Here is a 22,491-nt window from a genome sequence, read left to right on the forward strand (position 1 = left end):
TTGTGCTACTGAGGTGATTGCAAAAGTGCCAGCAGTGCTCCCTTAGCAGCATGCCACATCTATCAGTTTGCACTCTGGTCAGGAGAAAACATAGCCATTACCTAACCGATTCTCCTTGTTTCTTTAACTTGCCTGGAAACTGAAAGGAAAATGTTGATGGGCTGCTTTAAGAAAACCCCAAACATTATTTGCAGCTGGGAAAAAAAAAAAAAAAGGTCATAATATTAAAGGAAGCTCTGTCAAAAATGCAAACATGGTCACAGCACCAGATGGTATAGCTGCAGTAATTTTCTTTAAAGATCCCTTTTGAAGCCACAGAAAAAGGCTGAGCAAATGGTTCAGGTGGGAATCTGAACCCACCTTTATCAGCTGAGTTCCTGAATCCAAACTTGTGCAAGTTCCAATTCAGCAACACTGTGTAATGAGGCAAATGTCATCATGCTTGTGCCTGCTGGGTCAGAGGATCACTGTGCTCTGGGATCCCACATCCTGGTGTGCAGGGAAGAATTCAGCTTAAGGTTAGGATTCATCACGCTGCTGGGTTAGCATCCAAACTTGAACTTCAGTGGAATTGCCCTTCCCTTCAGAAAGGGCTAATGCTCTAATGTTCTGTAGTTAATGCTAAAATGCTGTGTTAAATATCTGCAAACGAAAAAAATTTCTGTAGATACATTTTGAAATTCTGAGTTCATCTCCACATGTCCTATGGAACAGGCTTATTTCTTATGGCTTTTATAGAATCATGAATAGAAAAAAAATCCCCCCCAAATAGGAAACTAAAATAATAAACTGGGATATACTTATACCTACAAGAAATTGCTAATAATATTTTAAAGTCTAATTTCATAGGTAACTGGCTAAAAGAAAATGATTTAGCTAGAATTGTTAAAAATGAAGCAACAGTCAAGAATACCACAAAGCAGAAGTTTTTAATAGGGCAACATCTTGCATAGTTTAAGATTTAGGGAGTTGTTCTCTATAAAATTTGTTGTTCTCTCTATGTTCTCTCTAAAACAAAGAGGCAAAATTGGTTATTAGTCACTGCAGTTTTGTGCAGAGGTTGACAGGTTTGGAATGAATGAATAATTATCTGGTGCTTCCACATTATAATGCGGAATCAGTGTTGACATCTGCATGCCCATTAATCTTGCTTTATGTGCAATTACCTGTAAATCGGACACTGACTGCATTTGGCAAGCAGCAACATCTTAAGACATCTCCAGACAAAAATATTCAGCTCTTCTATCTGCATTTGGTTGTCACAGTCTGTTTTGTAAATCTACTATGCATGTTTACAGCTTGCTTTACTTTTGTTCTGTACCACCAAACAGTTTTACTGACAGGGCATTTAATTTTCAATTTATGGGGTATGTGTACGCAGAAAATATGTGTAGGCCTTGCAGGTCTTGAGTGACAGATAAGAAGGTAAGACATATGATAAGAAGGACATAGAAAATTGATGTCACGCTACATACTATTGTGTGGGTACGCTAATGGTTATTTAGTGATGGGGAGGCGGAACAGAGTTTTTGACAAGTCTCTCATTTAATAAAGCATACGTGATCCTCATGCCAGGTCACAGCTCTTTAAAAAGATATCTAGATTGGTCAGGCATTACGCAGCTTGCTGAAACTGCATGTTGAAACTTGCTGCTAAAAGACATAGACAGGTGAAATCCCAAGTGAAGGCAAAATGCTCACTTTAAGCATTATTTGTTAAGGGCAAACATAAGTGGAACCAGCTTGAAAGGAAACCCATGGCATGATTTGGGCTACACCTGAGTTTGTCTAGACATTCTGTCCTCTTCCTAACTCCAGTCGCCATATCCCTTGTGCTGCTGCTGTGGAATAGGGTGGGAAAATCTGTCATTCTTTAACGCAGTATCTGCACAAGGGGAAATTCTCCCTTGATTAATGAAGGGGCTCTCGCAATTGTTTATACAATCACTGTTGGGCTTCCTAGGGCTCATTCCTTTGTGAACTGCATCTCCAGCATCCTCCTTTACATAGCAGAAGATGGAAAAGGATTTAGTAAAAACCTTTGTCGAAACTACTTAGTAGTGAAAAGTACTGCTTTTGGCAGCAGGGATAATACTTCCACATATTCTTGAGTGTGTTATTGATTATACTCTCGAACTAGAGGGAAGTTTTAGATAAAATACTCATAAGGGGTAGGCTATAATCTTTGGTGGATAATGCAAAGATAGCTGAAATATCCAGGCCACTTCTGTGCATACTCCCCTAGTATTATTCTGGCTACCAGCTCCATTTGGGGCAGTTTATTTGGAACCACAAGTGGTCTGTATCAAAGGGATTGACACACTGAAGTTGAATATGCCCTTGCTTTTCCTTTTCTGGTTTGGATGAGAGAAAGAGAATATTTTTAGGCTTAAAAATATACACAATTTGATGGGTCAGGGACCAAACTTTCTTCCTTGGTTGGTTACTGAGATAGCCCCAAACACTAAAATGTACAGAAGATCTTGTGCTCTTGACAGCCTTGATGCAATGTATCCTAGCAGCAATGTTTCAGTTTAGAATATTGTACTGGAAAGAAGCTGGGAACCTGAGATGTCAAATTTTCTTTCAGTGATAAATATATGCAAGAAATTTACCTAGGCATCATGTTTTGGACCCCCACAACGCAGAAGAAACTATCCATTATTTGAACGGGAAGGATAAGACTCACCCTATCAGCTCACTAGGTCTTTACCTGCAAGATATAGGGCAGTCAGTCTGTGCATGGGCAGAGATTTCATTTTATAACTGGGAATTTTTTTTTTTATTATTTCACAAGTGATTCATTGAAATCAAACTAGAATAAATAGTATAGGGAGTCTGCAGGCTGTGGCTACCTGACAGCTCTAAGTACTCACAGTACCTCCATGAAACCTAGTTAAGTGTCGAACTGTACGAGATGCTAACAGTCCAAATAGAAATGATGGTATTTTGCTCCTACAGGTAACACATGAGACAGCATATTTTTTAATGAGATACTTTGTGCTGTAATGGAGAAAAACAGAGACTGAGGTTTGGATTTCTTATTTCAAGTTGTGCGGGATTTTTGCAGGGGATACCACAAACTAAGCAGTTTATTTCAGCCAGTGCAAGAATCTGGATGGGGAAACTGATACTACACAGAGCTATATTGGGGAAAGATTTTCATCTCACAATTTAGTCAATACAGTTTTTGTCACCACCACTACCACCACCACTAATCCCATCACTGTATCATGTGTCTCACTGTCTGCACAGATGCTCTTTTAAGGCAAATCTTTCTCTCTGTCTAGCCAGCTGCCAGGCAGGCAGCACAGGCGGCCTCTTTCCTTTGCTGCAGTTACTATAGCAAGCCTTTTCCTGTGGTGCTGCAACCAAGAATATCTCCTCCTTAAAGCAAGACATTTATTCTTTTATTCACACCACTTTTTCATTATTAAGAAAAAATATGATTCATAAAATATTACCCTATGGCAATATGCAGACTTTAATATTAATGCCATTTTATAAAAAAAAAAATCCTCTGAAACAGAAAAGATTAAACTCAAGCATGAATAAATACTAGTATCTGCCTGGAAGCTACATCTGTGCCCTTTGTCTCCCATCTTTTGACATCCTGTGAACATCTCCAGAAAGTTATAGAACATTTTCTCTTAAGCAAAAAGCCCCTCATGGATATGGATGTGTTCAGTAGTCTTTGAGAAATGTCTAGAGGTCTTGCAATTTCTCACTCACACGGCTCCAAGCTGGCTGTATTCCATACCTACGTTTTACACAATAATTAAGCAGTCACTCAAACCGTTGTTACTCTGTTCTTTTGCCTCAGAAAATGTTCCTTTCGCAAGATTCTGCCTGTTCTGCTGACTGATAAGAAAATGTGCATTCAAATTGGTCCTGCTTGTAGAAACTATGACTGACAACACTGTGCAATTTGAGAACCGTAAGCCTTAGGTTATTCCTAGGTTCTCTTCAATCAGCATGAAACTCGCTTCTGTGCTGAGACGTCCAACCCTGTATTTTTAAGCTTTCATTTTGTTCTTGGCAATCTTTATCTCTGGAAGGCAGCATAACTGTAGCAATTCCACATCTCATTTCAGAAAAATAAAGAAACATTCATTTTCCATTTTAATGGTTTACTGGAAACTAGTTCACAGAGAATGAAGAGACTGATGATGAACGAACATGAAAAACGGTGAGACCCAATTACTGACCCGTGCTAGGCTGGTTCCAGAAGGGACTTTATAAGGGACGTACTTCCTGTAGATATGCCCGACTCGAGAACATGGAACATCAAACATGCCACCTCCGCACATCCACACCTGGAAAGGAGACAGAAAGCAAATGAAAGAATGATTCCTGGAAACAAATGGGGCAAAGAAGGCATTTTATGTAATGGGTGTGTGAAAATGACACATAGTTCTGTACTGACCCCTGCCACAGCCATAGTGGTGGCCTTCTCTGCATGCTGATAGCTGGGATTAGGTAACATGGCAGACTCTCCTATCCGGAATTTCACTGTGCAAAAGCAGAGTATGTTCAAAATAAAATCATAAAACATATTTGGAATATCTACCAATGGTCCTCCTTGCAGGGATATCATTGCGGTTGTTGTCTAAAACATATGGGAAAAATTTCAAAAGAAGGCTATGTGTGTAAAGCAAGACATCAGTCAGAAGCACTTTTTTTTTTTTTCCAAAACACCTGGCTTATATTTTGTTTTGAATAGTGAATACAGAGCTCAAAAACTAAAAGATGCTCTTCATTGTGTAAAGAAGGAGGAACAAAAATCAATTTCCTTCTGATCAAATTTATGTAGGCAGAGAAGGAAGATAATGCCACTACATTTCATCATTAATGCTTTAATACTGAAACAGATGGAACCGTCTGGAATACACAGGTTTGATGCTTCAGGTCTGAGCAACCAAAACTCAGTCAACATTAATGGGAGCTGCAAGTACTTCACGCCTCTAAAAATCAAGCTGTATCCTGACACACAGCAAGTAAGGAATTCTCCACAATTCTTCACCTAGTATGACTTGGTTTTACCAAGTGTATGTGAGAGGAAGGTTGTGTGCCATTTCAGAGAAACTATGACAATCATGCCAGTAACACCTATGGGCGTGATTTTCTATGTTCTGGCACAGAAATGCCAGTCACCAAACTCCAACATGGTTATTAGATGACTTATGTAGCATACTGACAACATTCATAACTTTCTGATTTCAGAAAAAGCGATTTGACATTGCAAATCAGGGAAATTGAAAACAACAACAAAACCACCCCCCAAAATCCCCAGGCAGAACTCTTTAAGTATCCTAAGAACAACCACACAGGAAGAATTGAAAATTAATTTTAAATACCGAGTTAAATAAATTTATAATGCCGAGTGAAAACATCGGTATTATAAAAATTATTTCCTAATCCTGGCAAAACAATTTTTTGTTCCCCGCAAATACTAGATCAGAATGATTGTTATTCCAGGTAAGGGACACTTGTGGCCTCCGCTTTCAGCCTTTAGACTGAAAACAAAAACACCCCTAACCCCCTCCCACCCAATTTAAAAGAAAACCACACCAAAGCTGAGAAAGAGAGAGGGCTTGTCCTTTCGTGTCTCTTTATGTGGACATACATAAAGATGCTTCATGAAACATCTCCATGAACCTGGATGAGAATTTAGGTCCGTGCATTACATACATGAAGGAATTTTATCTGTATTTGATGTGCTCTGGAGCAGAACGGTGTGAAATAAATTTGCGACTGAGGCTAAAGCAGAGCGAACACAGACAACTGAAAGTTTCACCAACAACTTCCACACAGAAAGGAATTAATCCAAAAGTTTATATGCTCTGAATTGAAACAACAGTAACCAGTCCCTTAAAAAAAAGGTGTTGGAAAATATGTGATCACAAATACTTGACGTTCTGCACGAAGCCTGCAGAGAACAATGTGCATCTTTACACTTTACCATACATTTCTCATTCCATCTCTTTTGTCCTGCCCACCAGCTGGCTGTAGCTCCTGGCTTTTTGAAATCACAGGGAAAAAAAAAAAAAATTCCATTCATTTAAAACAATAGTGAAAATGGGCAAGAGTTTGGCCTCTTTCTCTCTGCTTGCCTGTTTGTTTTACAGTGGATATATCTGCCTGGTCCTGGCATTGCGGCTGTAAGCTTGGGACTCAGTTTTAGTAATCTGAACATGCAGATGCTAAACACTGCAATATGGGATAACTCGGTGCTTGAGTGTGACTTAAAGCACTTGCTGAAGGTGGCACACTGGAATTCAGCCCCTGAGACTGACTGTGCTATTCATACCGTGAATGGAGCAAACAGGGGGTTTAGAGTGAAGGCTTGAGTTGCAAAGTGATTTAGGAAGCTCCTTCTTATGGGTTATTTGTGTATTAGCCCTTACAATCCCTTAGCTGTTAGCCATGGCATCCAGCTGACAGCTGGTAATTAAATATTCGAGGATCTACACTGCATTACAGGATAAACCTATGTACACAGTGTAAACGGTTAAGGATGGTTTGAAACCATCGAAGGTAGGGCAAGATGGCATGCTTGGCTTTGTCCTGAAATTCCATGGATACCCATGCGCAGTTGGGTACAGATGAAAGCTACTTGGGAAGCTGCTCTTACAACCTCCCAACACAGATAGTTAACTAAGGCACAGGAGCTCTGGATAGGTGCTTCTGGTGCATGTTAGCATCTCAAAAGAGGAGGCAAATTTTGCTGGTTAGTGGCAGAGGGTAACAAAGGCAGCTGTCCTGGGCATCACTCTGCCAAATGGAAGTATGTACACTGACAGACTCAAGAGTATTTCAGTACCTATTTCTGTTGTGAGGATATCCCCTTTGGTCTCCTAGTGAGCACAGCCCTTCTCAGGGAGGAAATTTACTGGTGGGTCGGGAATAGAGACCCAAATGAATGCTCTGCCTCCATGCCAAAATAGCTCATTAATGCCCAGATCAGTCTTGCAATGCCATGTAGACATGATCATTATTTTATTTTCAAAAACATTTTGTAAAATTTGCTTCTTAAAGAAAACCTTGAAATCCTCACCTGTTTAATCCCATGCCACCTAACTCACTGGAAAACATGTTCATAAACATATTAAAAATCATAAAAATGATACTGTTAAAATAGGTTGGGTAATGCCATAGTTAAAAAAAAAAATGTTATTCACCTTTCTACTGATACTTGGTTTGTATGTTACATCACTTGTACCTTTTTTAGTGGGAACCTCCTCTCTGTGGCTGTCTTCAAACAACTCAGTGCAGCAATGAAAGTGCAGACCTATATTTACTCTTTGTTCTTGTTTTTTAAATTAAGGTGTTATTTCAAAGGCTAGACAAGATATTACGATGATTAATGAAGGTTTCTTAGCCTTTGAAGAGTGGACAGCATAGCAGTTTGACTCAGATGAAGGTCAGCCACAGAACAAATTAAAAAGACAAGAAAGCAGATATAGATATCTATGTAGGCCAGTATTACTTTAACATGGACAATGAGAGCTGAAGTAGACATATATTGCATTTCCTCTAAAGCAGTAGGAAATCAGTAAAAGAAATAAGAAAAGGAGAAAAGGAATTAGAAAAAAAACCTGTCAGATATGCTGAGGCAATAACAAGTGGGAGGAAATAACACTTTGTGGTTAGGCTTATATTTGATAGATAAAAAACTTGAAAATGCTGTGCTGCACCTGAGGTGCGCTGTGCAGGGTAATTGAAATGAATCTTGGGCTGCCTTGGAGGACATTTAGCAGCTGTTCCTGTTTATCTTTTAGCTTCAGAATGATTTTAAAAGCATTTTTTATATTTTCCTGGGAAGATCAGTTCTGGCAACTTTATCTTTAAAATGTGCATTTTTATGTCACCTGAGCTAAATGCAAGAAATTGGAGAATGACGTCTGTGTTAAATATTACAGACCTTCAGTGTACCACGAAAGGGATTCAGGTGGTGTGGGACATTTGGCAAAATGATATCACAACACCGATGCCTCTCTGTTTATCTAAGGAGCAAGCAATGAAACTCTCAAGATCGCTAATGTCTCCTTACAAAAGCAAAGAATCTGGTCTGCAGCTGAGGTATAAAAAACAAAAACAAAACCAAAACAATGCAATTGCAGCTTGGAAAGATCAAAAGAAGAGTAGTTTATGTGTCAACTAGATACTATATCACAATTTATCTTTATACAGTTCCTTCCAACAGAATGTTGCAAAACTCTTTATAGGAATGGTTGAAAGCAAACAGCAAGCATTAATGCAAGCTTTAAAAGAGATTAAGCTGTGGTTATGGGGCTTTGTTCCTGACTGGAGCTTAGATGTCACAGATGCATTTTTTGGCTCTGTTCTACAGCTCTTGTTGGATTTTGGGTGAATCACCCTCTTTTCATATCACTTCTTTGTCTTTAAAATTGAATTCTGCTTGCTCTTGGGGTTTTTTTATCCCCTACCTTATCTATCTAGTTTATGAGCGATCCAGCCCGTGGACTACCTGGAAAACGTAAATTGTGTGCACGCAAGAATGAGAATCCAATACATATGCCATCCTGTAATCATAATTACTGCAGTAAGAGACTCATGATTTTTGAGCAGTGGAGGATGTGTTGCTGTGGAACAGGAACATAAACATACAGCAAATTATGTAAAAGATTGAGGGGGGACTGAATGGATTTTGGATCAGACTTCAAAACTAATTGAGAAATATACTCCTGCTGGGAGTCAGTAACAAGAGAGACAACAGCAAGAGATACTGAAATGGATGCAAAAACTAAACAAACAGTAAACTGGTGGAAGAGGAATATAAAGTATGCCATGCAAAGCTGTCAGTTTGGTGCTCTGCGCATTGTGCAAGAAGTATAGACTACAAACAGGAGAAATGTATTACCACTATGGGGCTGACAAAGTTGTAGGAAATAAGAATATAAAAACTTCATGGGATTTTTCACTCACTCTTCCTGAAATATAAGCCAAAAGAACAGATTTAGCAGTTGTAGAAAAGGAAAAAGAAGAATACTTTCCTCTGAACTTTTTCATGTAGTGAGAATGTTCAGCTAAATGCAAGAAAAAATTGAAAAATAGGATCACTGACTGCAAATCTGCAGTCAATGAGTTCACAAAGAGCAAAACCATTTACTTGTGGTGCAGTGGGATTTCCTGTTAGGGACAGTAAAACCATACCATGTAAACTGGGAATCGAGAACTGTGGATATTTCAACAATACTGACTGGCACCTCTAAAATGTTGAGAAAAGCGGCAATATTCCATGTTTGTCAGTTCTTCATATAGATTTCAACTGCATTGATAGGTGGTAATGCTTCCCCACTCCCTATCTCCTGCCAAGATTGCCAGCAGTGGAGGGAATGAATAATGATTATAATAATGATGATAAAAAAAAAGGGATTAATGAACTTGGAGGTCTGTGTTGGAAAACAGGGGTGAAGAGAATCTGGAAGATGTGTTGGCATGGATAAGGATAAAACAACTCTAGATACAGGTGAATAGCTAGGGTAGCACCATTAGCATTTTTGTTAAGGTATCATTTATGATGCCTAAGGAACGTCCAGTGTAAAAGATCTTCAGCAAACACAGAAAATGAATATCTTTCACTGGTCTACATTTTGGAGATTACTACATAAACTGTGCCTTTCTAACAGATTCAAATTTAGGATTTCCTAAATAGTGGCTTCCCTGGTTACTGAGAAGAGATGCTATTAACCAGGTCAATTCCAGGACTTTGTCAGCTTTCACAAGTCTAGCATATGCTGAACAGTATTGTCAGCAAGATATCATACATATTTTTAATTAAAAAATTGATCCCGAGGTTATACTGCCAAAAAATTAAAATGCTGCACATTATTTCTTATGTAAAAATTAATCTAAGAAACTATTTAATGAAGAGGCCGTATTTTGAGACACAGGTTGTGGCTGCCTCACCATTCATTGAATGCGCATGTGTGTGCTCTCATTTGGAAACAGCAGTTAATCAGCATGGCGTCCAGTGCTACGTTTGCTGCTATCCTCTGCAGCAATGTTTCCAAGCAAGAAAAGAACAAAAGAGAAATATATTGTTTTTTGTAGTGGAAGAAATAAAGGTCAAATGAATTTTTAAGCAGCAATTTTTTTTTTTAACCTGTCTCTCTGTGTTCCTGACAACTCAGCACTCAGAACAGTTATGCCTAAAGTTTGAGGAAGTTTCCTCTCCTGCTCTGGCATAATTCCAAATGTCAAGAAACATTATAAAGTGTACTGTATTTTGGAGAAACTTACTGAATTACACTGCAGTAAATTTAGATTCACTCTGTAGTATCTTTCTTTTTCCATCAAACACCCTTTCCCCCAAACACACACAAACATATATTTTTGTGCACACCACCCACCTTCTGTCCCTGTACAATGAGATAATGCAACCTCCCCCCTGCCAAAAAAATACTTTTGGTTAGGACCGTGCTCTGCACTGAAGCCTGGTGTCTGTCACCCCAGGTCACATCTCGTGAAACAGCTAGAGAGGAACATCAAGATCGACACTTTCCCTCCAAGCCTCCCAGCCTGAGTACCTTTCCTGGATCTGGTTCAACCTCTTCTTACCAGGAACTGCTGCCTGACTCCCAACGCAACCGCTTGTCCTGCTAATCTAATTTTTAATCAGTCCTTGAACTCTGTCTTGAACTCATAAAGCAATATGGCTTTGCTATTATTAGTGATTCCTTTGAGCTTGCACGATGACCCTTGGTCCAGCACCAGACTTCAATACATTGCATGTCTGGGGTTTGCAAAGTGCGGTAGAAGATTACAGTGAGCAGAGCAGAGTAGCTGATATTAAGTTCATTATTAAGAAGCTCATAATTCCTTAAGTCAGAGCACTTTAGACAAACTATTTTATTGAGTCTTGACTAGCACAGATCTAGCCATCACACTTTTCTGAAAGATCCAATTTCTCTAACTCTCTAAGCCCACACTTTGGACTCCTGGCTTCCCACCTGCTTTGTGGCAAACACTCCTGTAACTTGAGTCATGGAGGCGACTGTGAATGTCTCAAGTACAGTAATGCAGAAGCTTCTGGTCGAGAAGATGCTTTTCCTTAACAGGATATTGATTATCAAATGATCTTCTCCCCTTGGTGTGCAAATGTTTCGGTGGGGTGAACTTTCATTCCAACATACAGGAAATCTTTCTCCAAATAAAATTAGGCCAGAGAATAGCAAACATAGGCAGTTTCTTAAACATGACTCCATGTTTGCCACCAGTGAATTTTGACATATAAACACATTTATCAAAAATCTTCCTTAATGTACCTGTAAGCTTACCTTTGCATCAAAACATTAGCAGTCCTAATTAGAGACACATGCCACAGCTTTTCTATTCTATAGTACCTGGACCTACTGTTAAGATGTTAAGCAGAAGGGTTACAGTAGTCTGTCGATCCATGGAGTTTAAAACGCATCACTGACTAAAGGACCAGAAATGATCTGCAAACACTTCTCACTCTCAGCTCACAAAGCAGGGCAACCAGTTCAAGATGAACCAGACCTGACTTCATTTCAGGGAACACGTGACAGCTCTCACTCTGGCACGCACTGTATGATGCACACAATGATAATTACATCAGTGTATTTGAATTAGCCACAAGAATACCCAGTCTGACACTGGGAAGGTTGTCTCATGAGCATGGTCTCTGTTTATATCAGCTAGATTGTTTACTTATTTACCATTATATAGCAGCTTTTGTACAAATGAATCTCAAAGTTAAAAACAAGGTGATACATGAAGAACGTAAAAGGAACACCTTGTCTGTCACTAAGGTTAAAGATCGGCCTGACACAGTCCTCTAAAGACGAGCTTCCCACAATTTTGAGATATTTAAAATCAGCTGCTTTTTATAACTTTTTAATGAAAAACAGTCATGTTTTTACCAAATATTAAGAATTAATGAAGTCAAAAAAGAAATTAGTGAGAACAGCTAAATGTCTGGTATTTAGACATATTCTTGAGGCAGGATACTCCAAATAATTATTCGCCAAGCAAAATACCATTAACGTAAGACATGGCATCAACAAAGGGCACCCATCCTACGACACTTCTACAGGCCATAGATGTGGACACTCTAAGGAAAGGTAAGATGTAGTTTCAGACTGTCTCAGGCAGCCAAGGAAACTGAACTGGTCTGGTTGTCTGGCTTTTTTATTGACTGTGAATAACAAAGAGATGGCAAATCCACCATCTTCCCAAGTTTTGTGAATAAATCACAGAATCATTAAGGCTGGAAAAGACTTGTAAGATCATCAAGTCCAACCATCAACCAACACCATCATGCCCATTAAACCATGTCCCACAATGCCTCGTCCACACATTCCTTGAACACCTCCAGTGATGGTGACTTCACCACCTCCCTGGGCAGCCTGTTCCAGTGTTTCATCACTCTCTCGGTAAAGAAATTTTTCCTAATATCCAGCCTAAACCTACCCTGGCGCAACCTGAGGCCATTTCCTCTTGTCCTGTCGCTAGTAAATTAAACTGTCTGGCTAACGTCCTCATTTAAATAAGTTTTAAGATGACTGAATCTATAGCTACAGTAGAAATTATTGAAGCAGAAACCTTTCCCAAGCTGATATTGGTGTTTCTGATATAATAAAACCCAGTCCTTTCTGTTTCTCCCTCCCACCTCCATGATTTTTCTCCCATTTTTTTGTCATTCCAAACAAAACATCAGTCTTCTTTTTAAAACTTATGTTTGTTAAATTCTTCCAACAGAAAGTTGTTCCTATTTGGCAGTCATTTTTAAAGAGTATTTTTTTCTTCTTTAACACTAATAAGAAATGACAGGGACCCTAAGGTTAGTATACACTAATGAGATGAATCAGGAGAAATGACTGAAGTGAGGCCCAGTGTGACACAGCTGCCTCCAAAAAAATCTATCACTTGAGCAAAACATATTGGGACAGTCTAGTATCTCAACTTCCAGTGCTGTTACCATGGTTTCTATACAAAGACCGGAGAGCATTACAAGTATATTCTTTGTAACGACAAATAAAAGGAATATTTAAAATAGGAGAATAAAATCTTGGGTGACCTATTAGAGAGCGTTGTGACAGCTACAGTGACTACTTACATTTGCCTCTGAAACAACCTAAATAGACAGAAGGTAAATCAATACATTCTAAATATAGGGTTTCCAGCCATTGGGTTTCCCTGCCTTCCTGTTTTATTTTGCTGGGGTATAAAAATGATTCAGAGAAACATGAGAGTAGCACAGTTTAATACAAACCATTTTGCTGTTCTTGATATCTCCTGTAAAGACAGCCTGGCAGTCCAGTGTCGGGTCACACTGTATGTTTCATTCAACAGAATGGCCTCAGTTCTGTTGTTTTAACCACTGTTGAAACTCAGATGCAGCAAGATGTATGATATTACTCATGGCTGACATACTAAATTTATTTACTGAGCTTTACGCTGTTGGAGTTTGGAAGTAGGTTGGAAAGATCCTGAAGCTAAATGTGAATTCTAATTTCAGTTCCAAGCTGTATTGATACATGCTTGACTCAATTCATCTATGTCATGAAATTCTATCACATCATTGAAAATCTTGGCATGTAGAGTACTCATGTCTTTGGGTATACTGGAACATAATAAATTTAATTTTCAAAATTAGACATGTTAGTCTTCATCAAACTAATGCAAATACCTATTTCACATGTGGAAAGTAACAAGACTTTCAACTCGACATGTAAAAGCTAAGTAACTGATTTGAATACACGTGTTGACATAGAGGATATACCATGGCTGGTTGCACATAACCTGAGCACTTGAAAACTCCCCATATATTTTGTCATTACGATTATTCAAATGCAATTAAAAAATCATCTGATTTTGAAAATTTGGCTCATAGCAGCTGAGAGGATCTAGTGATTCACTGCTACTGAAAGGGGTTCTTCTTCCCATGACTTTCTCTTTCCATTTCCACTCATTTCCCTGAGCTGACGCCACGGGAGCCCACCACCAGAGATGATTAAACTTGTTGATCTGGGCCAAAAATTATGCAATTTTCTCTTTTTCTGGATTAGTTATCTCTTTGCTTATTGAGCTGAGCTCAACACTTGAGCATGAAGTAAATGCAGCTTCTGAGAGAAGGTAATTGGAGAAGACTTGACAAAAGGAACAAGGTAGAACTTCATTCTTTGATGGTGGTAAGCTACCGGATTTTCAGAGGGAACTGCACTCAGTGTGATTTTTGTATTGCTTCTAGAGCATATGTTTATGGTCTAGTTCTCTGTGAAATTAGTGGAAATTCCTAAAGGAAAAAAGTATTTTACTAAATTAATTTTAGTTAAAAAAGAAAAGCCATTATGAATGAAAACACCAGGATCACAAAGCATATAAGAAATTAAAACCCAGAGGTGTAAGACTGAGTCTTGTACCAAACAAGTAAGGAAGTATTATATAAGGTGACTTGATGACTTACCTTAAAGGAGATTTCATACTGCTCTCCTCCCCATATTTCTAATCCTGGATCATATCCTCCCAGCTCCCAAAACCATTTCCGGTTAACGGCAAATAGACCTCCAGCCATTACAGGAGACCTGAAGGATGAATAAAACAAACTGTGGATGACAGAAACAACCATGCCATGCTTAAAAAACTGAGAAGATTAGCAATGTACATAGATAAGCAATAATGAAGATGTTTGCACGATGTGTGTGTGTGTGCCTCTGTGTGTGTTTGTGTGAATGTAGGTGGTCTGGCTTCCACAACTGCAAAGCTATGGACGGTGTAGACAATGGGTTCTGTAAACAAATGACATTTACCTGTATTCACCCCAAAATGGACTCTAGATGAGAAATAGGCAATGGGATAGACATGTGGATATAGACCATGGTAGACAGTCATGCACAAACTCCTTCTTTTTTTAAAAAAAAAAAAACCAAATTCTGTTCATTACTAAATAAACTCATATAACAGAAAAAGAAAGGGACTCTGGATACCTGCCAAAGTTTTTAATGTGGTCTCAGTACTCCATGTGAATTAACTCACATTTAAAAGTTAGCAAAACTTTTCAATTCATTTCAGTCTCATAGGTGCTGGCTAGAGAAAGGCAGAAAGGTGACAGCAGATGGCTACAGAGCAGCTGTTGGGAGTTAAACATCTGCTTTTCTACAACAGCATTTAAAACTCCTAAACTTTGTCTCACAGTGGTAAATTAACTCACATGCAAATAATTTGCTATGTTTTCCATGTTTCCATTTATTCCATGAATAATCCTGTGGAATTTACTTGAATTAACTCAGCCTTTTCCACAGACAATACAGACAACAAATGAGATATTTAAAGTTAGAGAATATTCATGAAAAATGCATTTTAAATTTATAAGCAGGAATTTTGTACTGGAAACTTGGAAACTAAGAGGTTTGGTTTTTTTCCCGCTACCAAGAAGACCAGGTTTCTAATGCAGTAAATACATTGACAGCTCTCAGGATTTAATTGTTGCTCACTGATTCCTTGAAGTTGTGGTGGAAGGGGGATAAAAGGGATCTACACTGAACAGTGAGGAAACAACAGGCTGAAGAAAGCCCAATCCGACTGTTCAATTCAATCAATGCAGGTTAACACTTGGATAATGAGTTTTAGAGCAAGAGGCTAGAAGGAACACACTCCTGTTGATGGCTGGTCAGCCAGAGAAAAGACACATAACTCTCCCTACGTAAGAGAGACCTGGATGGTTTCCAGGCAATGCTTCCTTATCAGAGAATAGACATGAAACTGGATCCTGTGCTGTGTGCTTTGTAACACTGCAGCCCCTAGGGGAAAATTAACCCATCTAGGGGCATTTTTATTCTGAATTACCATTGGTGGTTTGTTTGGGGCCATGGAAGCAGATGGTACCATCCCTGAAGAACTGACTGGCAAATAAAAACTTCACCCTTTGCTACTGATTTAGGATCTGGCAGTAAACTCAGGACTGGTAGGTATCACAGGAATCTTTGCATAAGTTAGAAGTTTATTAAAGAGGACATCAAGTTAATGGAACAGCATTCTGCCATTTTTTCTTGGCCTTAACACTTTTTCTATTGCTGTCTTTTATCCAAGCCAGTGGAGAAAATAAAATAGCAAGCAGACAGCTGAGTGGCCTCTGCTACCATTAGGATGCCAGTGAATCCCCACACGCATGAACAATAGAAAAGGATCCTCTCATTTGCATTCACAGTAACACAAAACATTACAGATATTTTACCTTTCACTTCTGGAAGATAGTTTTTAAAATATATATATATTTTAGATTACATCTTATATTAAACTACCCATTTTCATGACTAGGGAGCTCTGGTTTTAACAGACTAATTTTATTTTCCTGTAGAGATTATATTTTTAAAAGTACATAGAAGCTTTGTGAAACAAAGCTGCCATATTCTAACTGGCAAGGCCGTGCACTGTAACATATGCTGAATGCTATTACTTTTTTACTTTTATTGACATTTCATACCTCAAATATTGACTGTTCTTTCCATATATGAATAAATTAAATGGAGATTTTATTAGAAACCTTCCCCTGGGGATTCTGACTACTACAATACATTTCCAATTCCTACTGAAGTAAATCTATTTACAACATGCCCTTTGTGACTCCAGGTTCTAAATAATCAAAACACAATATCCTTTTATAAGGATGGACTTGCATGGAGAATGTTTATAACTAAACCTTTACTAGCAGAAGAAATGAAGTTCCAGAAATCACTGGGGAAATGCAGGATTTCTCTAATTCTCCTAGGTATAATATCTTTCATGACCATTTCTCTTGACATAGTGAATGGCCTATGAAAAAGACAATCCCCGCAAGTGAATCAGATGGAAGATGAAAAAATCAGAGACTTCAAATTGCAAAATAATTGGCAGATACTTACAAATTATAATTTATAACTAATCTGTAGCTTTTTCAAGTGGTAATACTGAGTAAAGAAGCCCTTTGTCATTTAGATGCTAGTTCATGAAAGTTCAGAACATTTATTATAATTAATAAAACTACCAAACAACGACTGTAACAGCAGCAAACTGGTACTTCTTGCGCTTACTTAAAAAAAGAAAGAGAAAAAAGATATTTCATGTGATGTTGCTCCATTCTTTTTTATTCCACAACATGTTCTGACATTTGCTGCTTTGCAGGAAGAGCAATGGAGAGGACAAGCAGGACGGCTTTTTAGTTTTCATTGGAGTGGGAAGTGCAAGAAGCTGTGTGAACCTGACCACTTGGCACAGGATACGTATTCCACTGCATGCCACAAGCAGCTGGTGCTGAACAGACCTTAAATTGTCTCCAAAATATGAAGACAAGAGTCCAGTCCCACAATCATGGCTGATATGAAAAGTCCTTTTGTAGTCAATAGGATCACTCACACAGATAAGAACTGCACTGAGCCCAAAGACGAAGAATTAATCTCTTGTTTAATGGCTTCTCTACAGAAATGTCAAGTACAATGCTGTGTTTGTAGAAGTCATTTTGCATGAAATGTCCTACTCAGACACTTAAACAATCAGACTTGAGCAACTGTAGCATAATATTATGTGAGTAACTACAGTGGGAAGCTGTAAATTAGTCAAAAACTTAAAAGGACAAGGACTTCCAAAACATCACAAAAGGTGGAAAGGCTAAAGTCGCTGACTTTAAAAATAGTTATAAAAAAACTTTCACATGAGAAGTACTGCACAGACTCACTGACTATACATAGAAGAACAATATTGCAAGTAACAGCTGATCCAAAAATGGCCCAAGAGATCATAGATTCCTGTGCTGACATGGAAAGAAAGTTTGATTTAGTAGGAGTGCAAAAAACCCCCACCTCAACAAAATTATTTTTTTGCAAGAAAAGATAAGACTGAGGAAATGGCAGGTAAATGCTTAACATGAAAAGATAGCTTACAGATTAAAGTGCACTAAAAGAAGTGTATCAGTAGCTTAACTGTAGCCAACAGAGAATTTTGTAACTTCTCATAATATACATGCAGGGGAAGAAAAGAGACCATCTATGAATTTTCAATGTAAGAGAAAGAATGATGTGGCCTTAGAAGGAGTGTGAAGTTACTTGCATTAGAAACGAATGTGGTATATTGCAAACAAATGAACTGCATGGCAGAGTTTGGAATCATTACACTGCAAAAGCAATATATACAATGGACCTAAGGGATTTGTGAAGATGTGAAAAGCAAAGAGGAGCTTTGACAGCATGCAGAAAGACTCCTCGGAAATGAAAATGGGAAAGCACCTGTGCTAGATGAAGTGTGCAGCAGGTAGGCTGATGTTGAGACTGGAAGATGCCCAATGTATGACACAACTATTTAGCGACATGTCAGTAGATGAACGTAGGTTTGTGTCATCTATTATTCAACATAAAGAAAATATTACACTGTGCATTGATCATTCTTCAGTTGAGATGCTGCTGTATGCTGGGGTCCTTTGGAAAGGACTGATAGGAATCACCTGCCTGGAGCAGCTGAAATTTGGTCATTACAATCGTATCCAGTGAATGGTATATTGCACTACACTTTGTGTAATCCAGACTGATTAAAGGCTCTGTGTTGAACTACTGAACAGAAATAGATGAATGCCAGAAAGAGGATCCACTTCATACAGGATATGTTAGACAAACTGATCTTCAGTGCCAAACCCAACTGGCACGCAGTATAAAAACTGGGGTAAACGTCAGCCCGCATCAGGAGTCAGCACAGGGTCCTGTTGACCTTGTGGAGTCACGGATGAGATCAACGAGGAGAAAGGGAGCTGCATTGCTGCTGGCACAGTGACAGTCCCAGAAATGACTAGTGACCTACTGAGCACAGCTTTAAGCTGGGCTTGTGCACTTTTTATAGTGAATTTCAACGTCTTGTTAATCAAGGAGAGTGCCCCTCCACCCTAGTGATACCACACGAAGGCACCTCAGACGAGTGAATAAATTAAAGTACTTTGTTTCAGTGGTTACTGCTGCTGGTGCTCTCTGCAGTGGTTCCTTATACTGCACCAAAGCTTCTTAAAGCAAACATCAGAAGCTGACACAAATCCTATATAATAAAAGGTTCTTATAAAACTAAAAATCAAACTCTATGTATGTGTAATGTAAGAGACAGACTTGGTCACTCACATGAAGTAAAGTGAATGCAGAAATAAAAGAAACTGAAATTAAGATGAGTTGACCCAATGGCTGGGAATTGATATGGATTAATAAAATAAATGACAAAAATATGAACTTAAAGGTTGCTCCAGCTAAAGATAAATTGAGGGACAGATACTTTACTGTGCACAGAAAAAGATGGTAATGTAGCTAGAATGAATGTGGATCAGACTTACTGAATTTTTCAAGAAGTAAAATAAAAATTGGAATCTTTTATATATTTAATTCTTTAACCAAATATATTTTAGAATGTATTTTTAAATGTACTGACTTTTTTACATTTAATATTTCTGTAAGGCACTGTTTTCTTTTATCTTTTATCTATTCTAACAACATGAGTAATCTCCATGTTTATAAAATCATCAAAATTTAAAAAGTAAAACCTGTATCTGACATTAGCCTATGGGATATACTTTTTCTTTTTTTCCTCAAGAACAAGTGTCTAGTCTTCTGAACAACTTTTCCCTTTGATGAATTTGTGCCCCTGTCTGTAGCAAATGATCATACAGGTTTTGCAAACCACTGCATCCCTGATGTCCACATCATGATCTCCTTATACAGTCTAGAAACAGTATCTTAAAATATATGGCAGGTCAACTACAGAAAGGGTCTGTCTTCAAGTTGATTTGCTCCCAATAAAATCTGCTTCCACCCCAGCAGTTCATTCACTGTACATTCAAGGCTGTCACCACAGTACACTGTAAATTGCCAGCTGATTTTTTTCCTCTGTTAATGTACGTAACTCTGAAGTCCTAATTATTTACGGTAAGGTGCCCCAGCAATTTTCACAAAGCAAACTGAAGCTACTCTCACACACGTTCGAATTTGCAGAGCTGTATCTCACTGTGCAGACTCCTTCTATTTACCCAGTTGTTTTCAGTAATCTGTAGTCTCTTATTAAACTGTTGTACAATTTTATTGTCACTCTTAAGCAGCTAGGATATTCTTATGTTAATTTTCCTTTGCTGTATCTTTCTAATGAGTTGTTTGCAAAATCCATCATATGTTCATAGATTTACTATAGATGCACACCATCTCCATCATACCTACAACAAATACCTGCATATATGCATGCACATTTCATACGTTTCTGCTCAGTGGCATCCAGTCAACTATTTTACAAGTAATAATTAAATTGTGAGATATCTGTCCCTTAAGAGGCATAGGACTAAAATTTTACCTATGTTTATTTCTGTGCTAAATGTTCTCCTGAGTTTTGTCCCAAAACAATCTCTAAAATATTCAGTATAAAAGAGCACTGACCCATAGGCTACCACAAAAAGACTAACTTTGCAATGATAAATGTCTTGCTTTTTAAGCAGTTCCATTCAAATTCTATTCAATGTTGACAATGAAATCATTCCCTTTTCCAGAGCAGAGCTGCATTCAGATTTAGCAGACTTCCATTATGTTTTAACTTAAAGTAACATCTTTCCTGGACAACCCAAAGCTGTGAAAAGCTACTGTGGCAGAAGAGTGGGTGTGCACCCAACAGCACCCACTAGTGATAGCAGCTGCTTGTGACACGTTATGACAAAGTCACACAAGCTTTTCCTGACTCTCTGCTACTTCCCAGTGCAGAAGGCACTATTATGCATGATGGAGATCAGGGCTAACTTACTTTGACTTTTACTTTTGTAGCCTGCATCTCCACATAATCAACAGTCGCTCTACTAAAATTGCAACAAGGCCTCATTTTGATGCCAAATATGGCAAATTTCTCATGACCAACAGAGTTCAAAAATTTTTGATAAAAATTTGCATTCTTATATAGTGACTATTGTTGGAGATTATGAAAGTGCTACGCAATCATCAGTTAGTTTCATTACATGAAACTTGTGTAAGTGGCATTATACCCATCTCACTCACTTTAAGTTTAAAAGTATATTTTTTTTCGGTGTTTAAGCAAATATTTTTACAAGCATGAAAAAGAAAAAGGCATTAGGCTTAGTTTTTACATAACCTATGAGTTCAAATCATATTAAAATAGACCATTGTGCTGAAACATGTAGCAGCCAAGTGGTATTACTTAAAATTAACTCCCAAGTCTCTACATAATTACATTTCATTTTTTAACTAGACTTCTGTTTGGGAAATGTTAAGATAAAACCCCATTCTTCTCCAATGGACAGCCAGACAGCCAGCTGCAGAGAGTAAGCTACAAAGAAAGCTCTAAAAGCACTTAAGGTTTAGTTTCTAAAAATTCGCACTCTGATTTTATCACATGGCTTCTTTGCATATTTTGCATATTTTTCTTAGCACATTGCTAAACTTCATTGAAAAAAAACATATTGTAAAAGAGTGATGAGCCCTTATGTGTGTAATCATGCTGAGGCCCCATTTAGCCTTCTCTCCCATAATTAGAAAATTAATGAAGCTGTAGAAGAGGTGAGTCAGTTGGGTAGAAATGGAAGACTCTGAAGAGAAGGCTTCCCCTTCTCATAATTACCTCTCGTAATCCAAGGGAAATCTATCTGAATTATGGCTAGAGGAGATCTACAGGTCTCAAACTAAGCAGAAACAAGCATCCTGAACCAAAAAGAAAATGAAAGCTTCTGGAAATGTCCTAGAGGCAAAGGCGTTCAGAGGATAAAACTGAGGAGCAAAACAACAGCTGTAATACTGTGCTGCAAGTCATACATGAGTCCAATACATGAGCAGTCTTAAAAGACTGAGGCCTCAGTACTGTAAAAGAAAGAAAGGGGAGCTGAGAGCAGCGCTTCGGCTAAGCCACATTCATGTCATGAGCAGGCATGGATCTTGGACATGCAGAGTTCAACTGCAGCAAAAACCCCTTCAGCCTATTCGTAGGAAGTGAGTAAGAACTTTTGGGGAAAAACCCCCCAACTTTGAAGCAAAATTGGACACAACTCTGTCTATTTATAGTATCTTTTCATATCCGTGGGTATAATTTCTATTCAGGGTTATCCCTTGAAAATATAATCTTTGAAAATTAAATGTAAAAATAAAGATCAATCTGAGGCAAAGTATTACCAACTGTCCCTAAAATAGGAACTTACTTGAGCCCTCCTGGCTTTTGGTAAGCTTTGCTTTGAAGCATGTCTAAAACTAAACACAAAAAAGATATATATATATATGTGTGTATAATTTTAAAGGACACACCCTTTCTCAACTTGTCTGGACTCTCAACTATACTAGCTTCTGCATTTAAAGTTAACTCAAGGTCAGAATTCAAACAGATAAGTAGTGTTTTCCACAGCCTAAGAATTTCAGAAGTGGAGGAAGTCACCCTATTTCTGTTTCTTGGGAAAATCCAATTATTTTGGTTTTGAAGGCACAATGAACCTCCTACTACCATGTTTTCCCTCTGGGTTATTACAAAA

General features: G+C 38.2%; 1 protein-coding gene across 1 annotated transcript in view; it reads right to left on the reverse strand.

The window, feature by feature from the left end:
* Positions 1 to 22,491, reverse strand: part of GALNTL6 (polypeptide N-acetylgalactosaminyltransferase like 6) — a 476,207-nt gene that overhangs the window by 29,718 nt on the left and 423,998 nt on the right. Inside the window, exons 7-8 of the mRNA XM_059818036.1 lie at positions 14,455 to 14,572; positions 4,208 to 4,315 (exon numbers count right to left, since the gene is read on the reverse strand). Coding sequence (XP_059674019.1) covers positions 4,208 to 4,315; positions 14,455 to 14,572 — 226 coding nt within the window. The remainder of the gene's footprint in view (positions 1 to 4,207; positions 4,316 to 14,454; positions 14,573 to 22,491) is intronic.

Source organism: Gavia stellata, chromosome 5 (genome assembly GCF_030936135.1).
Source record: "Gavia stellata isolate bGavSte3 chromosome 5, bGavSte3.hap2, whole genome shotgun sequence".
NCBI classification, from domain to species: domain Eukaryota; kingdom Metazoa; phylum Chordata; class Aves; order Gaviiformes; family Gaviidae; genus Gavia; species Gavia stellata.